Genomic DNA, 22410 nt, shown 5'->3' with positions numbered 1-22410 from the left:
CACTTCCCAAACATGCTCAGGACACTATCCGTTACTAACATATCCATAATTTGAACTTGCAGCTATTGACAATCTCCAGATTCTGTACTGGAAGGTAGGCAAAGGGCTCTTTCATGGATGCTCTAACATAATTAGCCTTTGTCAAACGTTCCCAACCAAACGTCATCATGGGAGCACCATCAATACTGTGGATCCACAGTTCAAGGATCTTCTCAGGGCAACAAGGCTTGGGCAATCAATGCTGGCCTTGACAACATCCAGAGGACAAATACAACAATGTTTTTTAACTGCAGAGTCAAGATCCGCTTTTGACAGGTTAGCTAATTGCTGTCAGGGTTATGGTTCAGCTTGCAAATGGTCATCGATGTCTATAGACTAGAGGTTGCAAGAATAATAAAGGGATGTGGACTTCACCATCCCTCTGCGGCCGGTCTGCGTGTCAGTGGTCTGTAAAACGGTGAGGGGTGGTGTGCCCGCCCATCTTCCAGCGACCACGCCATCTGGCCTGTAGCGGAGAAGGTGGTGTACGGCTCACCTGCCTAGAGGCCAACTGAGCCACTTTAATAGCCAATTCAGGATTTGTTCCTTCCATAAGAACATACGAATTAGGTGCAGGAGGAGGCCATTCAGCCCCTCAAGCCTGCTCTGCCATTCAATAATATCATGGCTGATCCAGTTGTGGCCTCAACTCCACTTTCCTTCTTACACCCGGATACACTTTGACTCCCTCATCAATCAAGAATTTATCTAACTCAGCCTTAAAAATATGCAATGACCCAACCTTCGCCTGGGGTAGAGAGTTCCACAGACTCACGACCCTCTGGGAGAAAAAAACTTATTTTCATCTCCGTCTTAAATGGGAAACATCCTTTCACTATACACTGTATCAGGTCATTCAGGATCTTAACTGTTTCAATAGGGTCACCTCTCATTCTTCCAAACTCCAGTGGATACATTGGCATTTTACCAGTCATGGGAGATGGGGGGGGGGGCTCTTTCTCTGCCACATAGTGAGACTGCGATTTGAACAGTTGGCCACTAATGGGAAAGTACATGTAGTGGGCCAAAAGTACATGTGGTGGGCCAATACACAATCAGGATCTGTCTGCCACAGCCCACCAATACTCGATGGTTGGACTCGCAGGTGGTCGTTTGAGTGAGGTGCTGAAGAGAAGCTGATGTTAGTGGTGCTGGCCTCAGCAAAAGTCTGCCTTCAGGAGAGGAGCAGGAAGGGCAGCATGTGGCGCAGTGGTTAGCACTGGAACTGCGGCGCTGAGGACCCAGGTTCAAATCCCGGCCCTGGGTCACTGTCCGTGTGAAGTTTGCACATTCTCCCCCTGTCTGTGAGTTTCACCCCCACAACCCAAAAGATGTGCCGGTTGGATGGATTGGCCACGCGAAATTGCCCCTTAATTGGGAAAAAAAAAAATTGGGTACTTTAAAATTATTTTTAAAAAGGAGAGGAGCGAGAATGGTGTCTCATAGCCAAGCCGAACCATGATGAATCAGGATACATCCACTGGGAGAAGCACACCACATGCCTTAAAGTCAAAATGATTTTAAGTACCACATAAAATGCTCTTTAAAGCATTATATGCGGTACTTAAGAGTCAATATTTTCTCTAAAAGCTTGCTCAGTACTTAGGCTGACTATTTTGTGACTCGGCTATTCATCAACACAAATGACCTCTCACAGGAAAGAAGATGATATCACCAATTGCTTATTTCAAGGGAATTGCCAATTGCCAATTGAAATTTCAAGGAATGAAAGAGTTTGCATTTTCACAATCTTAGGCTCTCTAAAAGCACTTTACAGCCAATGAAATACTTATTCTGAAGTGTAATCATTGGTGTAATTCAGCAAACGTGGAGGCCAATTTGCACACAGCAAGTCCCATGAACCCAAATAAAAGAAAATGAGGCAGTAATCTGTTTTTAATTATGTTGGTTGAGGGACATAATGCAGATAGATACCAGACTGAACTTCCCTGCTCTTCTTTCATAGCGTCCATAAGATCTCTACCATCCACTGGAGAGGGTCTCCGTTTAACCTCTCATTTGAAAGACAGCACCTCCAACACTGCAGCAGTTCTTGAGTATTGCACAAGAATACCCGTAAAATATCCCACAGGTAGATAAAAATCCCAGTTTTCTGATCATCAGTGTGCCCTCTTGGTCATAAGGCATTAAGTTTCCAGTTTCCAAAGAAGACTTGCAACATTAACACTGGCAGGATTCTCTTGCCTCCCCACGGCATCTTTCCCGGCGGCATGTGGCGGCCCACCATGGGCAGCGGGACTTTCTGATCTTGCCGCTGTCAATGCGATTTCTCATTGAATCCACCTCATGCCACCAGGAAGCCCGGAGCGGGGATGCGCCATCGGTGGGACCGGAAGATCCCCCTGGCTTGAAGAGCCAGTAGATTTCACCCTTTGTTTCTCTCTCCACAGATGTTGCCAGACCTGCTGAGTTTATCCAAGCATTTTCTGCTTTAATTTCTGATTTCCGGCATCCACAGTACTCTGCTTTTAATTAAGCTTCCAGTATTTGGGGGAAGTTGTAAGGCACCTGAACTCTGAGATGTAACACCACTGCTCATACTCAAGAGACTGAGTAGACACTGTAGCTGAATCAAGTGCTTTCCTGTAAACGGTTTCTAAATAATAAATGCTCTGCTCCATTAGCTGACGCATAATACATCTCTGTGGAATTTGGAGGTTTCCCATTGCTTGCAGCTGGATCCACAATATCTGCAATGTGTGGCTAAAAGTGAATGCAAAACAATGTGTAAATCGCGCTCTCTCTCCCAACACAATACCTTGGCCGGGATTCTCCGCAATCGGCGCGATGTCCGCCGACCGGCGCCAAAAACGGCGCGAATCAGTCCGGCATCGCGCCGCCCCAAAGGTGCGGAATCCTCTTCCGCACTCCGCCATAGTGGAGACCATGACGAAGGCGGAAGGAAAAGAGTGCCCCACGGCACAGGCCCGCCCGCGGATCGGTGGGCCCCGATCGCGGGCCAGATCGCCCCGCGCCCGCCCCAGGACCCCGGAGCCCGCCCGCACCGCCTTGTCCTGCCGGTAAGAGAGGTGGTTTGATTCTCGCCGGCGGGACAAGCATTCCAGCAGCCAGACTTCGGCCCATCGTGGGCAAGAGAATCGCCGGGGAGGGCCCCCAACCGGCGCGGCGCGATTCTCACCCCCGCCGAATATCCGGTGCCGGAGAATTCGGCAACCGGTGGGGGCGGGATTCACGCCAGCCCCCGGCGATTCTCCGACCCGGCGGGGGGTCGGAGAATCCCGCCCCTTGTTCCAGACTAAGGTCCACAGGCTCCACTCCAACAAATACCGGTGTCCGCTACCCTAAGCAGAGCCCAAGGACAGTGTGTTAATGGACTGTTCAAACTCCACAAACCTCCAACTTGTCCAAAACTCGACCTTTTCTTTCAGCACTTTGTGTCTTTCACCCACCCTCCTGCCAACGCCATTTTCGCTGACCTTGACTGGCACCCCCTCATCCCAATTTCTCAAACTGAAAATCAAATCGCCTGCCGGAACAGTCCAAACTCATGTTTGACAAATGTATGCTCGAGTAGTGTACAAGCTGGTTGACACCTGTGGTAGGGTTCCTCAGAATGAATTGGTGCCTTCAAGTAGAAGATAGAAATACTTAGAGGGAAACAAATGAGTCTATGGGCAGCAAGGGCCTTAGTTTGTCAATCAACAGTTTGGGCAAATACTAGAGTTTTAGGCTTGTCAATAAAAAGAACAACAACAACTTGCATTTACTTTACTTTGCATAACATCTCGACCATAGTAAATTATCGGACAAGATTTGACATGGAGGTATTAATACAGGAAGCCCAAGCAAAGCAATAGATTTTGAAGATTATCTTAAAGGAAGAGAGAGGTAGAGCAGAAGAAACATAAAGGGATGGAATTCCTTTTTAAAATCTTTCCAATTAAGGGGCAATTTAGCGTGGTCAATACACCTACCCTGCACATGTTTGGTTGTGGGGGTGAGACTCACACAGACACAGGGAGAATGTGCAAACTCCACATGGACAGTGACCCAGGGCTGGGATCGAACCCGGGTCCTCGGTGCCGTGAGGCAGCAGTGCTATTACTGCCCCACCGTGCTGCCCAGGGATCGAATTCCTGAGCTCAGAGGACAAGCAGCTAAAGACACAGGGCGTCATTCTCCGACCCCCCGCCGGGTCGGATAATCGCCGGGGGCTGCCGTGAATCCCGCCCCTGCCGGTTGCCGAAGTCTCCGGCACCGGAGATTCGGCGGGGCGGGAATCGCGCCGCGCCGGTTGGCGGGCCCCCCCGCTCGATTCTCCAGCCCGGATGGGCCGAAGTCCCGCCGATAAATTGCCTGACCCGCCGGCGTAAATTGAAGCACCTATTTACCGGCGGGACAAGGCGGTGCGGGCGGGCTCCGGGGTCCTGGGGGGGGGGGGGGGGGGGGGCGCGGGGCGATCTGACCCCGGGGGGTGCCCCCACGGTGGCCTGGCCCGCGATCGGGGCCCACCGATCCGCGGGCGGGCCTGTGCCGTGGGGGCACTCTTTCCCTTCCGCCTCCGCCATGGTCTCCACCATGGCAGAGGCGGAAGAGACTCCCTCCACTGCACATGCGCGGGAAACTGTCAGCGGCCGCTGACGCTCCCGCGCATGCGCCGCCCCGACATGTCATTTCCGTGCCAGCTGGCGGGGCAACAAAGGCCGTTTCCGCCAGCTGGCGGGGCGGAAATTCCTCCGGCGTCGGCCTAGCCCCTCAATGTTGGGGCTCGGCCCCCAAAGATGCAGAGCATTCCGCACCTTTGGGGCGCCGTTTTGGGCGCCAGTCGGCGGACATCGCGCCGTTTCGGGAGAATTTCGCCCACAGTCACCAATGATGGAGCAAAAGAAGTCATGGCTGCACAAGAAGCCAGAGGTCTCCAACAGCGTAGGCAGTTGTTTTGACATGGCTTGTCTGACTGTGATAGATTCCCCAGGAAAGGCTTTTGGAATATCTCCATTTTGCTGCTAGCCATTTGATCAGTTAATTCAATCTCGTGCACGAAAGTATTGAATTCTGTATAGTGTGGCTTTCCTTCAGGTTTCTTACCAGGTTAGTAAGGGAAGACAGTGAGGGAGTGGTATTGTTACTGGACTAATAATCTACAAACCAGAGGTCAAATCCCACCATGGCTGATGTGAAAATTTTAACTCAGTAAAAATGCTGGAATTAAAAAGTTGATTGTCGTTAAAAACCCATCTGGGAAGGAAATGTGCCATTCTTCTGGTCTAGTCTGCATGTGACTCCAGACCCACAGCTATGTGGTTGACTTGTTCATGAGCAATTAGGAATGGACAATATTGGCCCAGCCAGCCAGCAACGCTCACATCCAATGAATTTTTAAAAAAACACTGACAGGTGTACAAGGAGTTGGGTGAACAGCTTACAGTGAAAATGAAAATCAGCTGAACCTTAAGTTTGTATTTACTGCACTCCATCAGTCACATCTTTACGCAGCCATTTGCCTTTATGTAAAGGTCTTCAAAATGGCTGCCATGGTTCCTACATTACAACTATGATTGGTGGGGTATTTTGTTGAGTTGGTTATGTACAGTCATGTTGGTTGGATTTGGGTTGTGTTTATGTCTATTGTGTTAATATATAAATGCCTCAATAAAATATTAAAAAGAAATAATGACTATACTTCAAATGTAATTCAAGATCTTTTGAATGTTCTGAGATCAAGAAGCATGCAATAGAAATTACAGTCTACCTTCTCTTCCTGGTCAAAACCATCTAAGTTGCCACCTGGTCCTAGTTTTGTAAATAAACCACTCAAAATAAAAGTTACAACTTTATTTTTTGGGGGAATATTTTCGTTAAAATGTTGTGAAGAAGACAGCAGGAGTTTGCAGATCGATATAGTTAGGTTGAGTGAGTGGGCAAGAATCCGGCAGGTGGAGTCGTGTGGGAAAATGTGAAGTTGTTCGTTTTGGCAGGAAGAATAAAAAAACAGAGTATTATTTAAACGGAGGACAACTTCAGAATTCCGAGGTGCAGAGAGATCGAGTTATCCTTGTGAATGAGTCACAGAAGATTAGTTTGCAGGTATAGCATGTATTCAAGAAGCTTAATGGAACGTTATCCTTTATTATGAGAGAAATTGAACATAAAAGTAAGGCTGTTTTGCTCCAGTTGTACAGGGCATTGGTGAGACCACGGGCATGTTTCTCCATCCGCGTTCATCCGGCGGCCGAAGAATCCCACCCGAGGTCAATGGAGTTTTCCATTGTCCACCTCTCACCCATGGCTTTTTTGGGGCGGGTGGGAGGAAGAATCCAGCCGCACATCTCGAATACTCTTTGACCTCTTATTTAACAAAGGATATAAATGCATTGGAGGCGGTTTACCCAGAATGAATGGGTTGTCTTATGAGGATAAGTTAGACGACTGGACTTGTTCCCACTGGAGTTTAGAATGAGGGATGTCTTGATTAAAGTATATAGGTTGCTGAATGATCTTGACGTGGTAGATGGGCAGCATGGTGGGACAGTGGTTAGCACTTCTGCCTCACAGCACCAGAGACCCGGGTTCAATTCCGGCCTTGGGTGACTATGTGGAGTTTACGTTTTCTCCCCGTGTCGGCATGGGTTTCCTCCGGATGCTCCAGTTTTCTCCCACGGTCCAAAGAATGTGCAAGTTAGGTGGATTGGCCATGTTCAATTTTTTAAAAATATAATCTTTATTGTCACAAATAGGCTTACATTCATACTGCAATAAAGTTAATGTGAAAAGCCCCTAGTCACCACATTCCGGCGCCTGTTCGGATACACAGAGGGAGAATTCAGATTTGTCCCTCAGTGTGCAACGGTGAGCAGGTTAGGTGGATTGACCATGCTAAATTATCCCTTGGTGTCCAAAGATGTGCAGGATAGGTGGGGTTATGGGGATACAATAGGTGTGACTGGTAAGGTGCTCTTTCAGAGGGTCAGTGCAAGCTTGATGGGTTGAATGGCCTCTTTCTGCACTGCAGAAATTCTAGGTGGAAAGGATATTTGCTCTTGTGGGTGAGTCCAGAACTAGGGGACATAGTTGTAAAATTAGGGCTCACTGTTAGAGGACAGAGATGAGGAGACATTTTTGTCTCTCAGAGGGTTGTGCGACTTTGGAACTCTCTGCCTCAGAAATGGGTGGGACGGGATGATTGAATATTTTTAAGGCGGTGTTAGATAGATTCTTGTTCAGCAAGGGAATTAAAGGTTATCAGGGGTAGATAGGAATGTGGAACTCAACACAAACAGATCAGCCATGAACACTCCTGGTCCCAGTCCTATTCAGGGCCTCACCCACAACTCTTTTTCTGTTGCATCAATGGCTCTATTGGTGCTGCTTCATGCTCTCATCTGGACCTGGATGAACTTATCAATTTTGCTTCCAATTTCCACCCCTCTCTCTCCGACACATGGTTTATCTCCAACACTTCACTTCCCTTCCTTGACCTCTCTGTCTCCATTTCTGGTGATAGATTGGCCACTAACATTCATTACAAACCCACCGACTCCCATAGCTACTTGGCTACAGCTCCTCACACCATGCTCCCTTTGAGGACTCCATCTCATTCTCCCAGTTTCTCCCCCTCCGTCGCATCTGACATGTCTGCCTTTATCCTGAACCCAAGTTTCCCTCCCACCCATGGTTAACAGGGCACTCAACTGGGTTCAACCCATTTCCCACACCTCTGCCCTCACCCCTTCCGCTCCCTCCCAAAACCATGATATAGTCTCCCTCGTCCTCACTTTTCACCCCACCTGCCTCCGCATGTAAAGGATCATCCTCTGCCAATTCCACCACTCCAGCATGATGCCACCATTAAACGCATCTTCCCCTCAACAACCCTCCCCCCATCGGCATTCCACAGGGACCCCTCCCTCTTGACACCCTGGGCAGGATTCTCCCAGCCCGGGGCTGGGCCGGAGAATCCCCACAACCGGGCCACACCGCCCCGACGCTGGCACACGACTCTCCGCAGAGCGGAGAATTGGTGCCATTGGTGCCGGCGCGTTTGGCGTGGCGCTGGTGGCGGGCCGCCGATTCTCTGGCCCAGATGGGCCGAGCGGCCGCTCTAAAATGGCAGAATCCCGCCGGCGCCATACACACCTGGTCGCAGCCGGCGGGAACACTGCGCACAGGGTCGGGGGATGGCCTGTGCAGGGGGGAGGGGCCTCCGACCCCGGGGGGTGCCTCCTTTGGGGCCTGGCCCGCGATCGGGGCCCACCAATCGGCGGGCCAGCCTCTCGCTTCCCGGGCCTATTTTCTTACGCGCCAGTCCCTGAACTCCCGGGCCATGTTGCGTCGGGGCCGGCACGTTGATGGAGGCCACCACGCATACGCGGGTTGGTGCCGGCGCCACTGCGCATGTGCGGTTCCTGTGCCGCACAGTTCGCGCCAGGATGGGAGGCTGAAGCGGCGTGAACCACTCCAGCGCCGTGCTGGCCCCCTATAGGGGCCAGTATCGGTACTCCCAACAGCCCGTTCACGCCGTTGTGAAACGCGACGGCGTTTCCGACGGCGTGGACACTCTGCCGCCGAATGGGAGAATCCTGCCCCCTGGTCCAGTCCTCCATGACTCCCAACTCCTCATCACCTCATATGGCGCCTTCCCTTGCAATTGTAGAAAGTGTAACACCTGCCTCATTATCTCCTCACCCTCACTATTCAAGACCCCAAATATTACTTTCAGATTAAGCAGCTTTTACTTGCCCCTCCTTCAACTTGGTTTATTATATTTGCTGCTCCTCTACATAGGGGAGACTAAAAGCAGACTTGTTGACGGTTTTGCAGAACATCTTTGCTCAGTCCTCAAACAAGGGGCGAAATTCTCCCCAAACGACGCGATGTCCGCCGACTGGCGCCCAAAACGGCGCCAATCAGATGGGCATAGCACCGCCCCAAAGGTGCGGAATGCTCCGCATCTTTGGGGGCCGAGCCGCAACATTGAGGGGCTAGGCCGGCGCCGGAGGGATTTCCGCCCCGCCAGCTGGCGGAAACGGCCTTTGTTGCCCCGCCAGCTGGCACGGAAATGACATGTCGGGGCGGCGCATGCGCGGGAGCGTCAGCGGCCGCTGACAGTTTCCCGCGCATGCGCAGTGGGGAGAGTCTCTTCCGCCTCCGCCATGGTGGAGACCGTTGCGGAGGCGGAAGGGAAAGAGTGCCCCCACGGCACAGGCCCGCCCGCGAATCGGTGGGCCCCGATCGCGGGCCAGGCCACCGTGGGGGTCAGATCGCCCTGCGCCCCCCCCCAGGACCCCGCAGCCCGCCCACGCCGCCTTGTCCCGCCGGTAAATAGATACTCTAATTTACGCCGGCGGGACAAGCAATTTATCGGCGGGACTTTGGCCCATCCGGGCCGGAGAATCGAGCGGGGGGGCACGCCAACCGGCGCGGCCCGATTCCCGCCCCCGCCGAATATCCGGTACCGGAGACTTCGGCAACCGGCGGGGGCGGGATTCACGGCGGCCAGCGGCCATTCTCCGGCCCGCTGGGGGGTCGGAGAATGACGCCCCTGATCTCAATATTCCTGTTGCGTGCCATTTTCACTCAGCGCCTTACTCCCATGCCCACATGTCCATTCTTGACCTGTTGGGATGCTCCACTGAGGTCCAACGCAAGCTGGAGGAGCAGCATCTCATCTTCTGATCCGGGTCACTGCAGCCCTTGGGATTTAACATTGAGTTCAGCAGCTTTAGATAGTGACCTTTCTCCTCCATCTCAAACCCCCTTTTCTTCTCTTCTCTTGTTTTAATGTTCCATACATTCATGGCCTCAAAGCAAAACACCCTCTTCCCCTCTCTCACCTTGGGCTGGATTCTCCGATTTGAAGACTAAGTGCTGATGCCGGCGTAGGAACAGTGACATTTTACACCTGAAAAACGGTGCAAAAGCTGCAACGAACCTCCGTCTGGTAGGGGGCTAGCAGCCACGCAGCGTAAACCTGCGGATACGGCCAGAGAATTGCCGGGTTTGTGGCTGCGCATGCGCATGGCGGGGGACTGCAGCGGCCGCACTGTGCAACATGGCGCCGGCCGCACGCGGACCTGGCCTGCCACACACTGTCCCCCAGTAACACCCCTCGACACCTCCAAACCAGCCCCCACCAGGCCCCCAGCCACCGCCAAAGCTCTCCCTGCCTGTTGAACGCCCCCCCCCCCCCTCCCCGACTGTGGGTTCCCCCCCAAAAAAAGGATATGTGTTCCACGCTGTCGGGAACTCGGCACATCGGGGGCGGAGCATCAGCAGAGGGCTTCAGGTGACGGCCTTCGAGTATGCCGTTCTCAAGGGGGCGAAGCATCGCAAAAGCACCGACGTCCCCGATTTCGCCGCAAACAGGGATTCTCCGGCCGATCGTCGAACACGATTTCAGTGTCGGCGACCGGAGAATCCTGCCCTTTGTCTTTTGGTCTTAAAGTTGCCACTTTTTGTTGCAATTTCTTTTGCTCTAACACATTCTCCCTCCTTTCAGTCCCGAGAAAGGGTCCATGACTCGAAACGCTAACTCTGGGCGCGATTCACTGGACTTAAAACTAAGTCCGCTGTTGGGCGCATTTTGCCCTGCAGCACCCTGCTATTCAATGCCTCTATGCTGTTTTCTTTTGGCCTCGGGTGTTTCTCCCTGCCCAGCCTACGCATGGAGTAATTTTCTGTTGGGAGAGCTGATCTCACCAGCTGGAACGGCTGTTCGCAGATTGGGGCGCAACTTTGATTGGCAGCCTTGATTCCACCCCCAACCCCCACTCCCACCCCCACTTTCAGGTCTACCCCCCAAACCCTCCCCTGGGCACCTTGGCACTGCCAGCCTGACACCCTGGCAGTGCTGCCCACTCACCTTGGCAGCGCCAGGGTGCAGGTTAGCACAGCCAAGGTGCCCAGGCAGCAGGGGGTGTGCCCTGTCCCCGACCACCCCAAGGTCTTCAATGGCCTGCGAGACCCCCAAGGGGCCATTACGCCTGATCCACTTTTGCATGGACCAGAACTAAACGGAGTCCTGGTGAGGTCTTGTGGGTGAGGCCATTGACTCCCAGGAGTTGAGTAAATCTGGCAGCTGGGTATTTAAATGAGCCAATAGGCTCATTTAAATATGCAGATTTGGATCTCGCCCAACAATCCGATTTGGGGCTCTCGCTCCATTCACCCGGCCGCAATGGGTCGCTGACTCGCACCTTCTGTTTCCCTCCTGATAGATGCTGGCAGACCTGCTGAGTTTTTCCTGCATCCTCTATTCTTGTTTCAGATTCCAGCTTCCGCAGTATTTTGCTTATTTCAGCCAGGATCTTGCCGAATATCAGAGCAGTTTAGAGGGGCCGAGTTGTCCACTTCTGCTCCTATTTTATATGTTTGTATGTCCGTACAACATTTCAGTCTCTTTGTCAGTCGTGCCTTGTAGCTGGTCATCTTCCAGCCATCATAACCTGCTTACTGGCAACACAAGCATCTGAATATTTCATCACCCCAACTTCCTCACACACCGTTTTAACGCTCAACTTGGCTATTTCTAGATTTCTCATTGCAGAATGGTTCAGACCAGGACTTTGGATTTTCCTATTGCTGTGATAATATGAATGGAAGATGAAGCTATATGGAGTTGAACATTGAGAATTTAGGGTTGACAGGAACACGAGGCAAACCGTGAAGTCGCCACTAAGTAACATCCGTGCGCCACCGCGGCGTGTTTCATGGCAGCTGAGGTGGCTTGCCATTGGGCAGAATCTTCATTCCGCTGTATGCACCCCCTGCCGCGGGAAACCCATGGCAAGGGTTTGCCGCCGGTGGGAGGGGACAATCCTGCCCAGCAGGGATGGCCAGAAAATCCTGTCCATTTTGAAAGCTAGTGGTTTCTTAAAGTACAGGAAAATGAGTCAGATATCTGTCACAACTACTTCAATTATTTGTTAACCGTTGCTTCTCTATACTTTTAAATTGCAGTTGCACATACTTTGATATCCTGAATGCCTTCATTTGCCAAGAAAATGTCAACTTTGCATTCAAACATTTCAGTTGATTCTGTGTCTCACAACCTTTTGTGGGGCATTATTTTCGGCTGAGTTTGATTCTAGCTGGCTTATCTCAGATTCTAAAATTGTGAACTAAAGACATCACTTCTCAAAAGTATCCTTTGTAAACCTACATGCAGAAAAGTAACGGCAGTGACAGCAAAGTGACAATTCATGCCAAGAACATCTTGCCAAATGATACTTATTCAAATGCAGCTTTGTTAAAACAAAAGTGAACAGAGTCATCCATTTGACCAGTGCCCTCATCTGTGGCTTATACATCCAACCCCTGCACCAATGGCATACACTAGGTGCAGTACTATCCACAGCATACACTGCAGCAACTCACCAAGACTTCCTCAACAGCACCTCTCAAATTTCAGGGGCTGGTTTAGCACAGTGGGCTAAACAGCTGGCTTGTAAAGCAGAACAAGGCCAGCAGCGCGGGTTCAATTCCCGTACCGGCCTCCCCGAACAGGCGCTGGAATGTGGCAACTAGGGGCTTTTCACAGTAACGTCATTGAAGCCTACTTGTGACAATAAGCGATTATTATCCATGACTTCGATCATAAGGGCAACAAGCGTTTGAAAACACCATCACCGTCAGGATCCACGTCCAAATCACACACCGTCCTGCCTTGAGTATATATGTCCATGCCAGTACTTTATTACATGTAGCTTTAATCACCTCCCAAAAGTAGTGATGTTATAATTCTAACCTACAACATAAAGTATTTCAGTTGAAGTCAAAGCCCTAGCTAACAAAAGCTATAGATAAAGCCTTTCTTTAAAATCTCCTTTTATAGTTAATATGAGGATGCTTAGGTTTCCATTGATACAAATCATTTTTTACATTAGACAGACTCTTAGGCCAATAAAAATGCTCTCAACACTGACTAGGCTGGCTGATGTCCAATTCTAAGGTCAACTTCCCAAAAGAAAAAGTGGAACAATTGCCAAAGATGAAGGCTTGGAAATGAGATCATTGCTGTAAGCATGGAATAATTCTGTTTAAAGCAGTGTGCTCTGCTGGTCAGTGAAACATGCTTTCAACCATGCTTTTCAACGACGCTTTTGACATTCCCTTGGTACATTTTCAAACTGTTACCAGGAACCCACATAGTACTGCCAAATTGGCTTTGAGATACATGGTTATATAGTATCTTTGGAACATCAGATTGTTTTTTTCATTGACAATCCTAGACACAGGGCCAAAGACACCACCAAGATTGAAAAGGAAAATACCGAGAACGAGAATTACTTGAATGTTTTAGGGAAAGAAAAGGTAGTGGCGCGTCCATGAGATACACCATTTGATTGTCTGTAATTGTGATAAACATTCTATCAGAGATGCAAGGCCAGCCCATAAAACAACACAAGGCAACATTTAGGCAATTGGCTTCCACATGTAACCAACAAACTAATTTGAGACCAACTTATTAAAAAAAACTTAAATTCCAGGCATTAGAGAATGCTGACTCACGAAGGATGGTAATTTAATCCTTGGGGGAAAAACACAACCTTGGCAATCCAACTTGGATCTGCCATGGTTGAAATTAACCCTCAGACGCAGGGTCAAGGACACAGCTCGCTCAACCAGTTCATGTGCAAGGGTTACAGACAAAGAGGCAGGATCATTTATAGCAGCTCCATCTCGATCGATACCGTCAAAAATGTTCCCAAGTTGTGGAGATGTCCATCAATTAACAATGCCATGTCCAGCTGAAGGGAAAGGTGTTTAACTCATGCTCAAACATCACTTCACAAAGATGTGTAGGTCAAAGAAAAAGACGACTTCGCCAAGCTAACACATGGAGGAATCTACTCCCGAGAGTGAAATACATCATGGGCGGAATTTACCGTCTGTTCAAGCCAGTGGGATATTCCTGTCCCACCGATGGCGCATGGGTTTCCCGGTGACAAGCGGTGAGGTCAACAGAAAATCCCATTGAAAACATCGAGACCGGAAAATCCAGTTGGCGGGCCGCCTCCACTGCCGAATAACACGTAGTGGGTTGCTCGGTTAATCCCGTCCAATGTGTTTGGCATCACAGACAGAAAAACGGCAGGTCATTTTATGGAGTGCACAGTCAAGATCACGGGCATCTATGTATCGCTCCTCATCGATGTGGGCATAAAAGTACCTATATTGAGCGACAAACTCTAACATTATTAACTTTTCACAACTTTCTCTCACTCCTGCGACACTCTTCAAGTTTGCAATGACTCGATTATTCCGGTTTTGGGAACGATTTCAGTTCCAGTGGGCAACAAAAACATAATCCTAGACAGGTTCATATTCTACATAGCCAGAGGCTGAAGCCTTATGACGTAAACCCATTCGATAAGCTTGGCTTCAAACTTGAAGATGCCACCAAACACATCAAAGGTTATTGATGGCACTGACTTTATATTTAGCATATTTCTTGAGGAACCTACGAGGGAATGAGCTATTTTATATCTAGTATTGTCCAATAAGAAAGTTCATTAATAATCTCAATGTAAAGGAGCCTCTAGGGAAGACCATATGATAATAGAATTTTACATTATTTTTAAAGTGATGGAGTTCAATCAGAGACTTGAATCTTAAATCTAGACAAGGGAAATGACAGTGGAATGAAGGGCAATTTGGCTGTGGTAAATTGGGAAATTATGTTTAAAGATAGGATGGTATGTGAATGTGCGAGACAGTGGTATAGTGGTACTGTCACTGGACTAATAATCCACAATTCCAGGTGAATTCTCTGAGGCTGACACTAGCATTTATATTCATATTTATATTCTCCTGTAACCTGCATCATCCATTTTCATTAGTAATTTTCCATATTCTATATTGAACTCACATTCTATGCTGCTTTGTGTCCTGTAACCTATACTGTAGTACACTCTCTATACTCTACCTTTTATTCTGAAATACAAATTGTAATACAAGGCCAGCAACACGGGTTCAATTCCCATACATGCTGAGGCTATTCATGAAGACCCCGCCTTCTTAACCCCTTCCCTCGCCTGAGGTGTGGTGATCCTCAGATTAAATCATCACCAGTCAGCTCTCACCCTCAAAGGGAAAGCAGCCAATGGTCATCTGGGACCATGGCGACTTTACCTTACCTTTAATACAAACTACATTGCATTTCACACAAATGTACTTACTCATTTTTCTTGATCTCTAGAATATGATCTCTTCCTTCAGCTGTGACTTGGATCTCTGCCCAGGCTGGGTGCTGAGTACACAGGGAGGGTGGTTGGGAGAAGAAAGAGAGAAAAACTTCATCAGATGCACCTTTCTCAGATGTGCAGTCGTCTCTTTTTAAAGGTTTTCCAGCTCTGGTGTTTCTTGGCATCGACTTTAGACCAAGAGTTCCTCAGTTGCATCATCCACGAATTATCAATATGCTAACAGGATGAAGTGACAGGGCAATGTGTCAGGGGGAAGGATGCAAGAGTCCCTTTCAAAATCTTTTCGGGGGCAATAAACAAATGCAGCAGCTATCCAACGATAATGGTGCACAACGTCCGGTGCGATGGCAATAGCCCCATCTCACCCGACCTTTCAACTTAGGCCGAGTGAGATCACCCCAACACAGCAGGTTCCCAAGGCCTACCGCCAAGTCCAGGAGAATTGAAGCTAAGTAAGCCACGCGCCTTTTTTTAATGACACTAGCTGCCGTAAACCAGGTAAGTTTAACAGTACAGCCATTTTGACAAAGCAGAGAGAATGTAAATGTTCCGGCTCTGGGTCACTTGGGAGTTTACACATACTCCCTGTGTTTGCGTGGGTTTCACCCCCGCAACCCAAAAGATGTGCAGGGTAGGTGGTTTGGCCGCGCTAAATTGCCCCTTAATTGGAAAAAATGAATTGGGTACTCTAAATTTAAAAATAAATGTTTACGGTAGGATTTGTAGTGCAGGGGCAGGGTGTGGGAGGGGAGAGAGGAGGTTGGGTCTGGGGGGTCAGCAGGGGTCATCAGAGGTGGTAGTTGGACTGTGGAGGGGCGGGAGAAAAAGTCCCCTGAGTGGTCCGGGGGTGGGGGGAATGCCGTGATGGATTTGGAGTGGATCAGTGCTATATTTACACGTAAACTGGAAGTGGCTTTAATTCTTCTAATTTTTTGTTGGTAACAATTGCTTTATGACAGTGAGAACCATCAGAGGTTTGCGATTCAAATCGCATTATCGAATTGTTCCCTGTGCAGGTCAACTGCCCATCAGTAGTTTGAACTTGCCGGACAATTGCCATGCAAACCTTTACCTGGGAACCTCAGGAGGCTGAGGGAGTTTGCGGGGAGGTCTCCAGTGCATCTTTGGGATGCTCCCACAGATATAATGCCCCAGAGCTCAGACGTTACGAGCCATTCATTCAGACAGTAGTTGAGAGAAGTGCTCTTTGAACAGGGCTGTTACATCCACACCTGGAGCACTTCAAGTTTCAAGTGTAGCTGACATAATATGAACAGGTCTCAATGAACTCTCCTCTATTGTGTGCTGTGATGTATAAACAAATCTGATGAACCTGGGTGTACTGTACGATTTACACAATCCACCTGCTCTGACACTAGTCAGTAAAGAGGGTTTGTATTTATATGATGCCTTTCATAACCTCAGATATCTCACAGCACTTCACAAGCTAACCTTTGTGGCTACTGTTCTAAGTTAGGTCGATGTAACAACCGATGTATGCAAATCAAAATCCCACAAACAGGAAAGAAACGAACGACCAAGTAATTTTTTTTTTTCATAGTGCAAGTCGAGGGTTAGCTATCGACCTGGGCACTGGGGGAGAACACCACTGCTCATTGCTCAATAGTATGGAACCTTAGGGGGCAGCCAGAGTCTCAACTGAATATCTCATCCAAAAGTTAGTATCAGCTGAGGTAATGTTCTCAACTCTCTTGAATCCACAAGCTCCCAACTTAGAGGTCAGAATGCCACCATTGAATTACTAAGATAATTAGGCACAGAATTGGTAAGCTCCAATGGTATCTCTGTAATAAGAACTGGAAAGGAAGTATTGACTTCTTCGGCTCCAATTTTACTGTGTTCTACAATCCCTTTGCCTCCAAATCCATAGTGCCACTTGTATTCCCTTTATATATATGTATATATATATTTAGGGGCTGGTTTAGCACAGTGCTAAATTGCTGGCTTTTAAAGCAGACCAAGGCAGGCCAGCAGCACGGTTCAATTCCTGTACCAGCCTCCCTGAACAGGCGCCGGAATGTGGCTACTGGGGACTTTTCACAGAAACTTCATTTGAAGCTTACTTGTGACAATAAGCGATTTTCATTTCATTTCATTTCTCGTTCAGTCTAGTAAACAATAAGTGGGGTCTGTTAAACAATCAATTAAGCGAAAGGTCGAAGGCGGTGCTCCAGGTGATTTAGTTAGTAAGTATATAGCTTGGTCTGTGACCACGTGGATTACAAGGACCCTGAGTGTGACTCCTGACTTGTGCTGCCTACTGTAGATGTGCAACTAATGACCAGGCCTCTCATGTATGATTATTAGCCTAGAAGGTGCATAGAATCATAGAACGTACAGTGCAGAAGGAGACCATTCGGCCCATCGTGTCTGCACCGGTCCTTGGAAAGAGCACCCTTCCTAAGCCCACACCTCCACCCTATACCCGTAACCCAGTAACCCCACCTCACCATTTTGGACACTAAGGGCAATTTTAACATGGCCAATCCACCTAACCTGCATATCTTTGGACTGTGGGAGGAAACTGGAGCACCCGGAGGAAACCCATGCAGACATAGGGAGAAAGTGCAAACTCCACACAGACAGTGACCCAAGCTGGGAATCGAACCTGGGACCCTGGAGCTATGAAGCAACTGTGCTAGCCACTGTGATACTGTGCCTCCACTGTGTGGAAGTTCTATGAGGTGCAGCAGCTAATTAATAAAATACAATTGGTCAGAGTTAATATGCCGTACCTGGACACAAAATTAGCATTCGCTAACTAGTAATCAGGCTCACTGTGATGTATGTTGGAATTTCAGATGTATCGTATTATAGGTATTTGGAGCAGTAAGGGTTAAAAGCCTGTGTTACTGTGTGCACATGTTTGCTGCAATCATGCTTTAAAATAAATCCTGGTTTAAAAGGCAAGTATATTTTGGGAACCAGGGGTGTAATTAAGCCATCATAAAAAGCTTGGGCTATTGGAATTTTGTTTGAGTAAGGGGATTCCCTGTGGGAGTCAATTGGATGTCAGCTTGGTACGGTGATGTCATTTCAGAGTGGAGCTAAGGCATCAGGCACTTTGTAGAAAACAGGTCAGTTCTGATCTGAATGAAGCTGTGTACAGAAATCAAACAGTTCTTCTCTCACTGCAGTTCAGTTAAAATCGATTAACAGTCTTTAAAGCAGTGCAGACTTGTCTGATAACAAGGGGGAGCTGAAACAAGCAGGGAAGCACCTTCTGAAAAAATACATCCACAGTTTCTGCAAGGGTCAGACAGGAGTCAGATCTTTTCGTTAAAGCAGTATCAAGGGATCTATTTTTCTCAAAGAAAACCTCTGTAAAGCAAGTATTCCTATGTACCAGTGATAGTTAAAGTGGAGTGAGAGCTGAGATGGGTTTTATTCTTGTTGCTTAAGTGGGAATAAAGATAGCAGTATTCTCTGTATTGGGAAGTACTGTTTAGGGGATAATTGTAAGCTATTTTCTGGTGTGATGTTAAAGATTGTGGGCGTCATTCTCCGCCGGCGGGAGTCTCCGTTCTGCCGGCGCTCGGGGGTTTCCCGACGGCGTGGGGGTGCCCCACAATGGGAAACCCCATTGACCGGCCGGTGTTACGGAGACTCCCGCCGGCCGGTCGGGGCAGAAATGTGGCGGGGCGGGTAGGAGAATTTCGCCCTGTGTTAGTAATAATGTTTGTTTTAAAATACCACATCCCTATTTCTTTGTGAAATCTTTCCTGGAGTGAGGTATCCTCTGCTCATAGTCTTAGAAAATTAAAATAAAATATTGGGGTTTCTGTCCAGTATCTGAACCACAGTTGGGGGCTGGCCTGGGCTTGTAATATCGTACACTTGTTAGGAAGAAGTTATGATTCCCCAATGCTTAAGTTAGAATTGGAGCAGAATTTAACAGATAACACTTATTGTTTGCACATATATATGAAGGGGATACAAATGGCACTGTGGATTTAGAGGAGACATGATTGTAGAACACAATAAAATTGGAGTTGAAGAAGTCAAGACTCGCTTTCCAGTTCTTATTACAGAAATACCATTGAGGCTTAAGAACACTGTGACTGATTATCTTAGCAATTCAATGTAGCTGTCTATTTGGTTATGCTGTACCTGGTTTAAAGTTATCCAGCGTCAACCGGTTGACAAGTCAATACATTATGTCTGACAAACCAGATCGACGTCAATGTGTTGGTCTTCTCGGCTGCAATGCCCCCACATTCAAACGCTCTTGCTAATGCTTCAATATGAGGAATGGCCACTGTGGAAAGTTAAATGCCTCTGACCTCGGGGGTGAGTGGCAATTGTGATTCTGACCTTATCCCGGTGACCATTGTCGATTGTCGTAAAACCCCATCTGGTTCACCGATGTCCTTTAGGGAAGGAAATCTATCTTCCGTACCTGATCTGGCCTACATGTGACTCCAGATACACAGCAATGTGGTTGATTCATAAATGCCCTCAGGGATGGGCAATAAATGCTGGCCCAGCCAGTGACTCCCATGAACAAATTTTTTTTAAATCCACAAGTAGTGACATTTCAGGAGCAGTTGAGGCTCAGTTGGTAGAATCTCACCTCTAAGTTAGAAATTCATGGGTTCTACTCCCACTCCAGAGAGCTGAGTATCTACCGAGGCTGACAATCCCTCAGTGCTGCACCGTAATATGTGCCACGTTGGAATGAGACATTAAACAAGCCTTTGCCTGTCCTCTCAGGTGGTTTCAACAGATCTCCCCGGTTCTATTTTAAAGAAGTGCAAAGGACACATCGTTGTCCCACCCCACAATGCCCTTGCCAATATTTATCCCTCAACCAAAATCACTCAAATAAATTATCTGGTCCATATAACACTGTGGGTTTTTGCTGTGCACAAATTGGCTGTACATTTCTTACATTTCACGAGTGATTACAATTCAAAAAGTATTTCATTGGCTGTGAAGCACTTTTGGGATGATTTGAGAATGTGAATGCGAAAACATGCAGGTTCTTTCTTTTTTTTCTTTTCCCTCTCTGATTTTTCTCTTCTCTAAAGCACAGTCCAATTGTACTCCACCGATTTGAGACATGCTAAGTCAGCATGCAGCAGGGAGCGAACCTCGGACCTTCCTGGATTGTGTGTGAGTGTCACAAAGCACTGTGGCTTTACTTATCCAGGCAGCAGGGCAGCTATGCCAAATAACCAGCCACACCCACAATTCAGTCCGAGAGACCAGGTTTAAAAGCAGAATCTTGCTTTCTTCAGGAAGTAATCCATGCTGTTTCACAGCATAGAGTCATTATCTTGTCCTCAGTAGCAATCACAAGTAAGAAAAACATGAAAATGTTAAACGGTTGCTCAGAAATGAGGAAGCACACTTGGTGACGGAAATTTGGAATACAAGCCCGGAAGATATTAGGACTCTGTAAAAACATCGTGCAGGATTCTGGGCAGGGTGGATAAGCTGAGTTGGTTAGAACATGAGTTTTGGATTGCTGCCCACAGGCCCACCCCTTCCCCTCCGTATTTAACCTTCGCCTTGATGGTCCATCTCCTTTGTCTTTCATTCAGAGTTTCTGTAGGGTCATCAGAACACGTGAACAGTTTTCTACATTAGTATCCAGTGCACAAGTTAATAAACTGGAATGCCGCATCCAGTCAGTTCTCAGGTCAACACATAATCGATTTACAAAATACAACGGGTTATCCAGAAAACACAGCACACCTGGTTACAAGGTCAGCATTAATTGACTGGTCACTAGGTTAGCACACTATAACTCATTATCAAAGTAATAACTGGCTTTCTGATTATCAAGCTTCATCTAGTTATCAGATCAACATACTATCTGATTCACGGCCTAATTAACACAAATGCGTTGACTATCCAGTTAGTTTGCTGTACCTGGTTATGGGATGGAAAGTATTCCAGTGGTCCTGAAGCAATCCACCGGGGTACCATTGTTTCATATTTTATAATGTGATCGTATGCTTGAGATTCTGGGTTCAACTTGCTACTTCTCCCTGGGAAGAGAAAAAAACCTTGGTCAATTCACAGATAATAGGTTCTGGTTGGCGTGGTTGGCTGTCATATGTTTTCTCTCCAGTTCTTTACCCTGAACTATCCTCTCCTAAAGACAGTGGGCGCGATTCTCCGCTCCCGTGCCGGTTTGGAGAATCGCCTGGCGTGCCATTTTTCCCCGCGACGCCGGTCCGACGCCCTCCCGCGATGCACCCAAGCAGCGGGAACGGCCCCGTCGAGTTCGGCGCGGCGCAGGCCGGAGAATCGCCCAGGACACCCAAAATGGCGATTCTCCGCTACACCCGCTATTCTCCAGCCCGGATGGGCCGAGCGGCTTGCCCAAAGCGATGGCTTCCCGCCGGCGCCATCCACACCTGGTCGCTGTCGGCGGGAACAGCGCGGGAACGCTGGGGGTGCGGCCTGTGGGCAGGCGAGAGGGGCTCTTTCACCGGGGTTGCACTCAAAAGGGGTCTGGCCCGCGATCGGTGCCCACCGATCGGCAGGCCGGCCTCTCTGAAGGAGGACCTCCTTTCCTCCGCCGCCCCGCAAGATCCATCCGACATCTTCTTGCGGGGTGGCTTCGGGGAGGACGGTAACCACGCATGCACGGGTGGGTGACGCCAGTTAGGCGGCGGATGACGCGGCGCCGCTTTTATGCGGCGCCAATGCCCGGCGCGTGCTGACGACGCTGCTTTAGTGACACGCCCCCCCGAGGTTCTCGTGGCCCCGATCCTAGCCCATTTTCGGGCCCTGAATCGGTCGAGATCGGAGCCATTTCGCGCCGTCATGAACCTCGACGGCATTCACGACGGCGTGGGTAGTTAGTCGCGGGAGCAGAGAATCGCGCCCAGTAACTCTATGCTGGAGTTAATTGCACCAGCTGCAACCAATGTATCCTTCCTTAGCGAAGTAGACTGGACTGAATGCCAGCATGCTAACCAGCCTTAGAAACAGGACATTGTTTTTGAAATCTCCTTGCCTGCTCACACAGATATGGGCGCAGAGGATTTAGACCCTCGCCCATTTGCCTCCATATTTTCCTTGCAGCTGATTTCAAGGAAAATTGGATGAAGGCTAATTCAGTTCTACCCAAAAATAAAATTATTCCCGCAAAAACACACACTGCTCGTGTGAAGGTCGCTAGGTGATGATTAGGAATCTCTGTTCA

General features: G+C 48.6%; 1 protein-coding gene across 3 annotated transcripts in view; it reads right to left on the bottom strand.

Moving 5' to 3' along the window:
- Nucleotides 1-22410, bottom strand: part of adam19b (ADAM metallopeptidase domain 19b) — a 271511-nt gene that overhangs the window by 207387 nt on the left and 41714 nt on the right. For 2 of the 3 annotated variants that reach the window (XM_072511913.1, XM_072511914.1), the window contains exons 2-3: nucleotides 21126-21244; nucleotides 15201-15271 (exon numbers count right to left, since the gene is read on the bottom strand). The exons of the other annotated variant lie outside the window; for it this stretch is intronic. In XM_072511913.1, the coding sequence (XP_072368014.1) occupies nucleotides 15201-15271; nucleotides 21126-21244 (190 nt within the window). The remainder of the gene's footprint in view (nucleotides 1-15200; nucleotides 15272-21125; nucleotides 21245-22410) is intronic. 3 annotated transcript variants of the gene reach the window in all.

This window comes from Scyliorhinus torazame, chromosome 7 (assembly GCF_047496885.1).
Source record: "Scyliorhinus torazame isolate Kashiwa2021f chromosome 7, sScyTor2.1, whole genome shotgun sequence".
Taxonomy (NCBI): Eukaryota; Metazoa; Chordata; class Chondrichthyes; order Carcharhiniformes; family Scyliorhinidae; genus Scyliorhinus; species Scyliorhinus torazame.
This window is presented reverse-complemented; position numbering and strand designations above follow the sequence as displayed.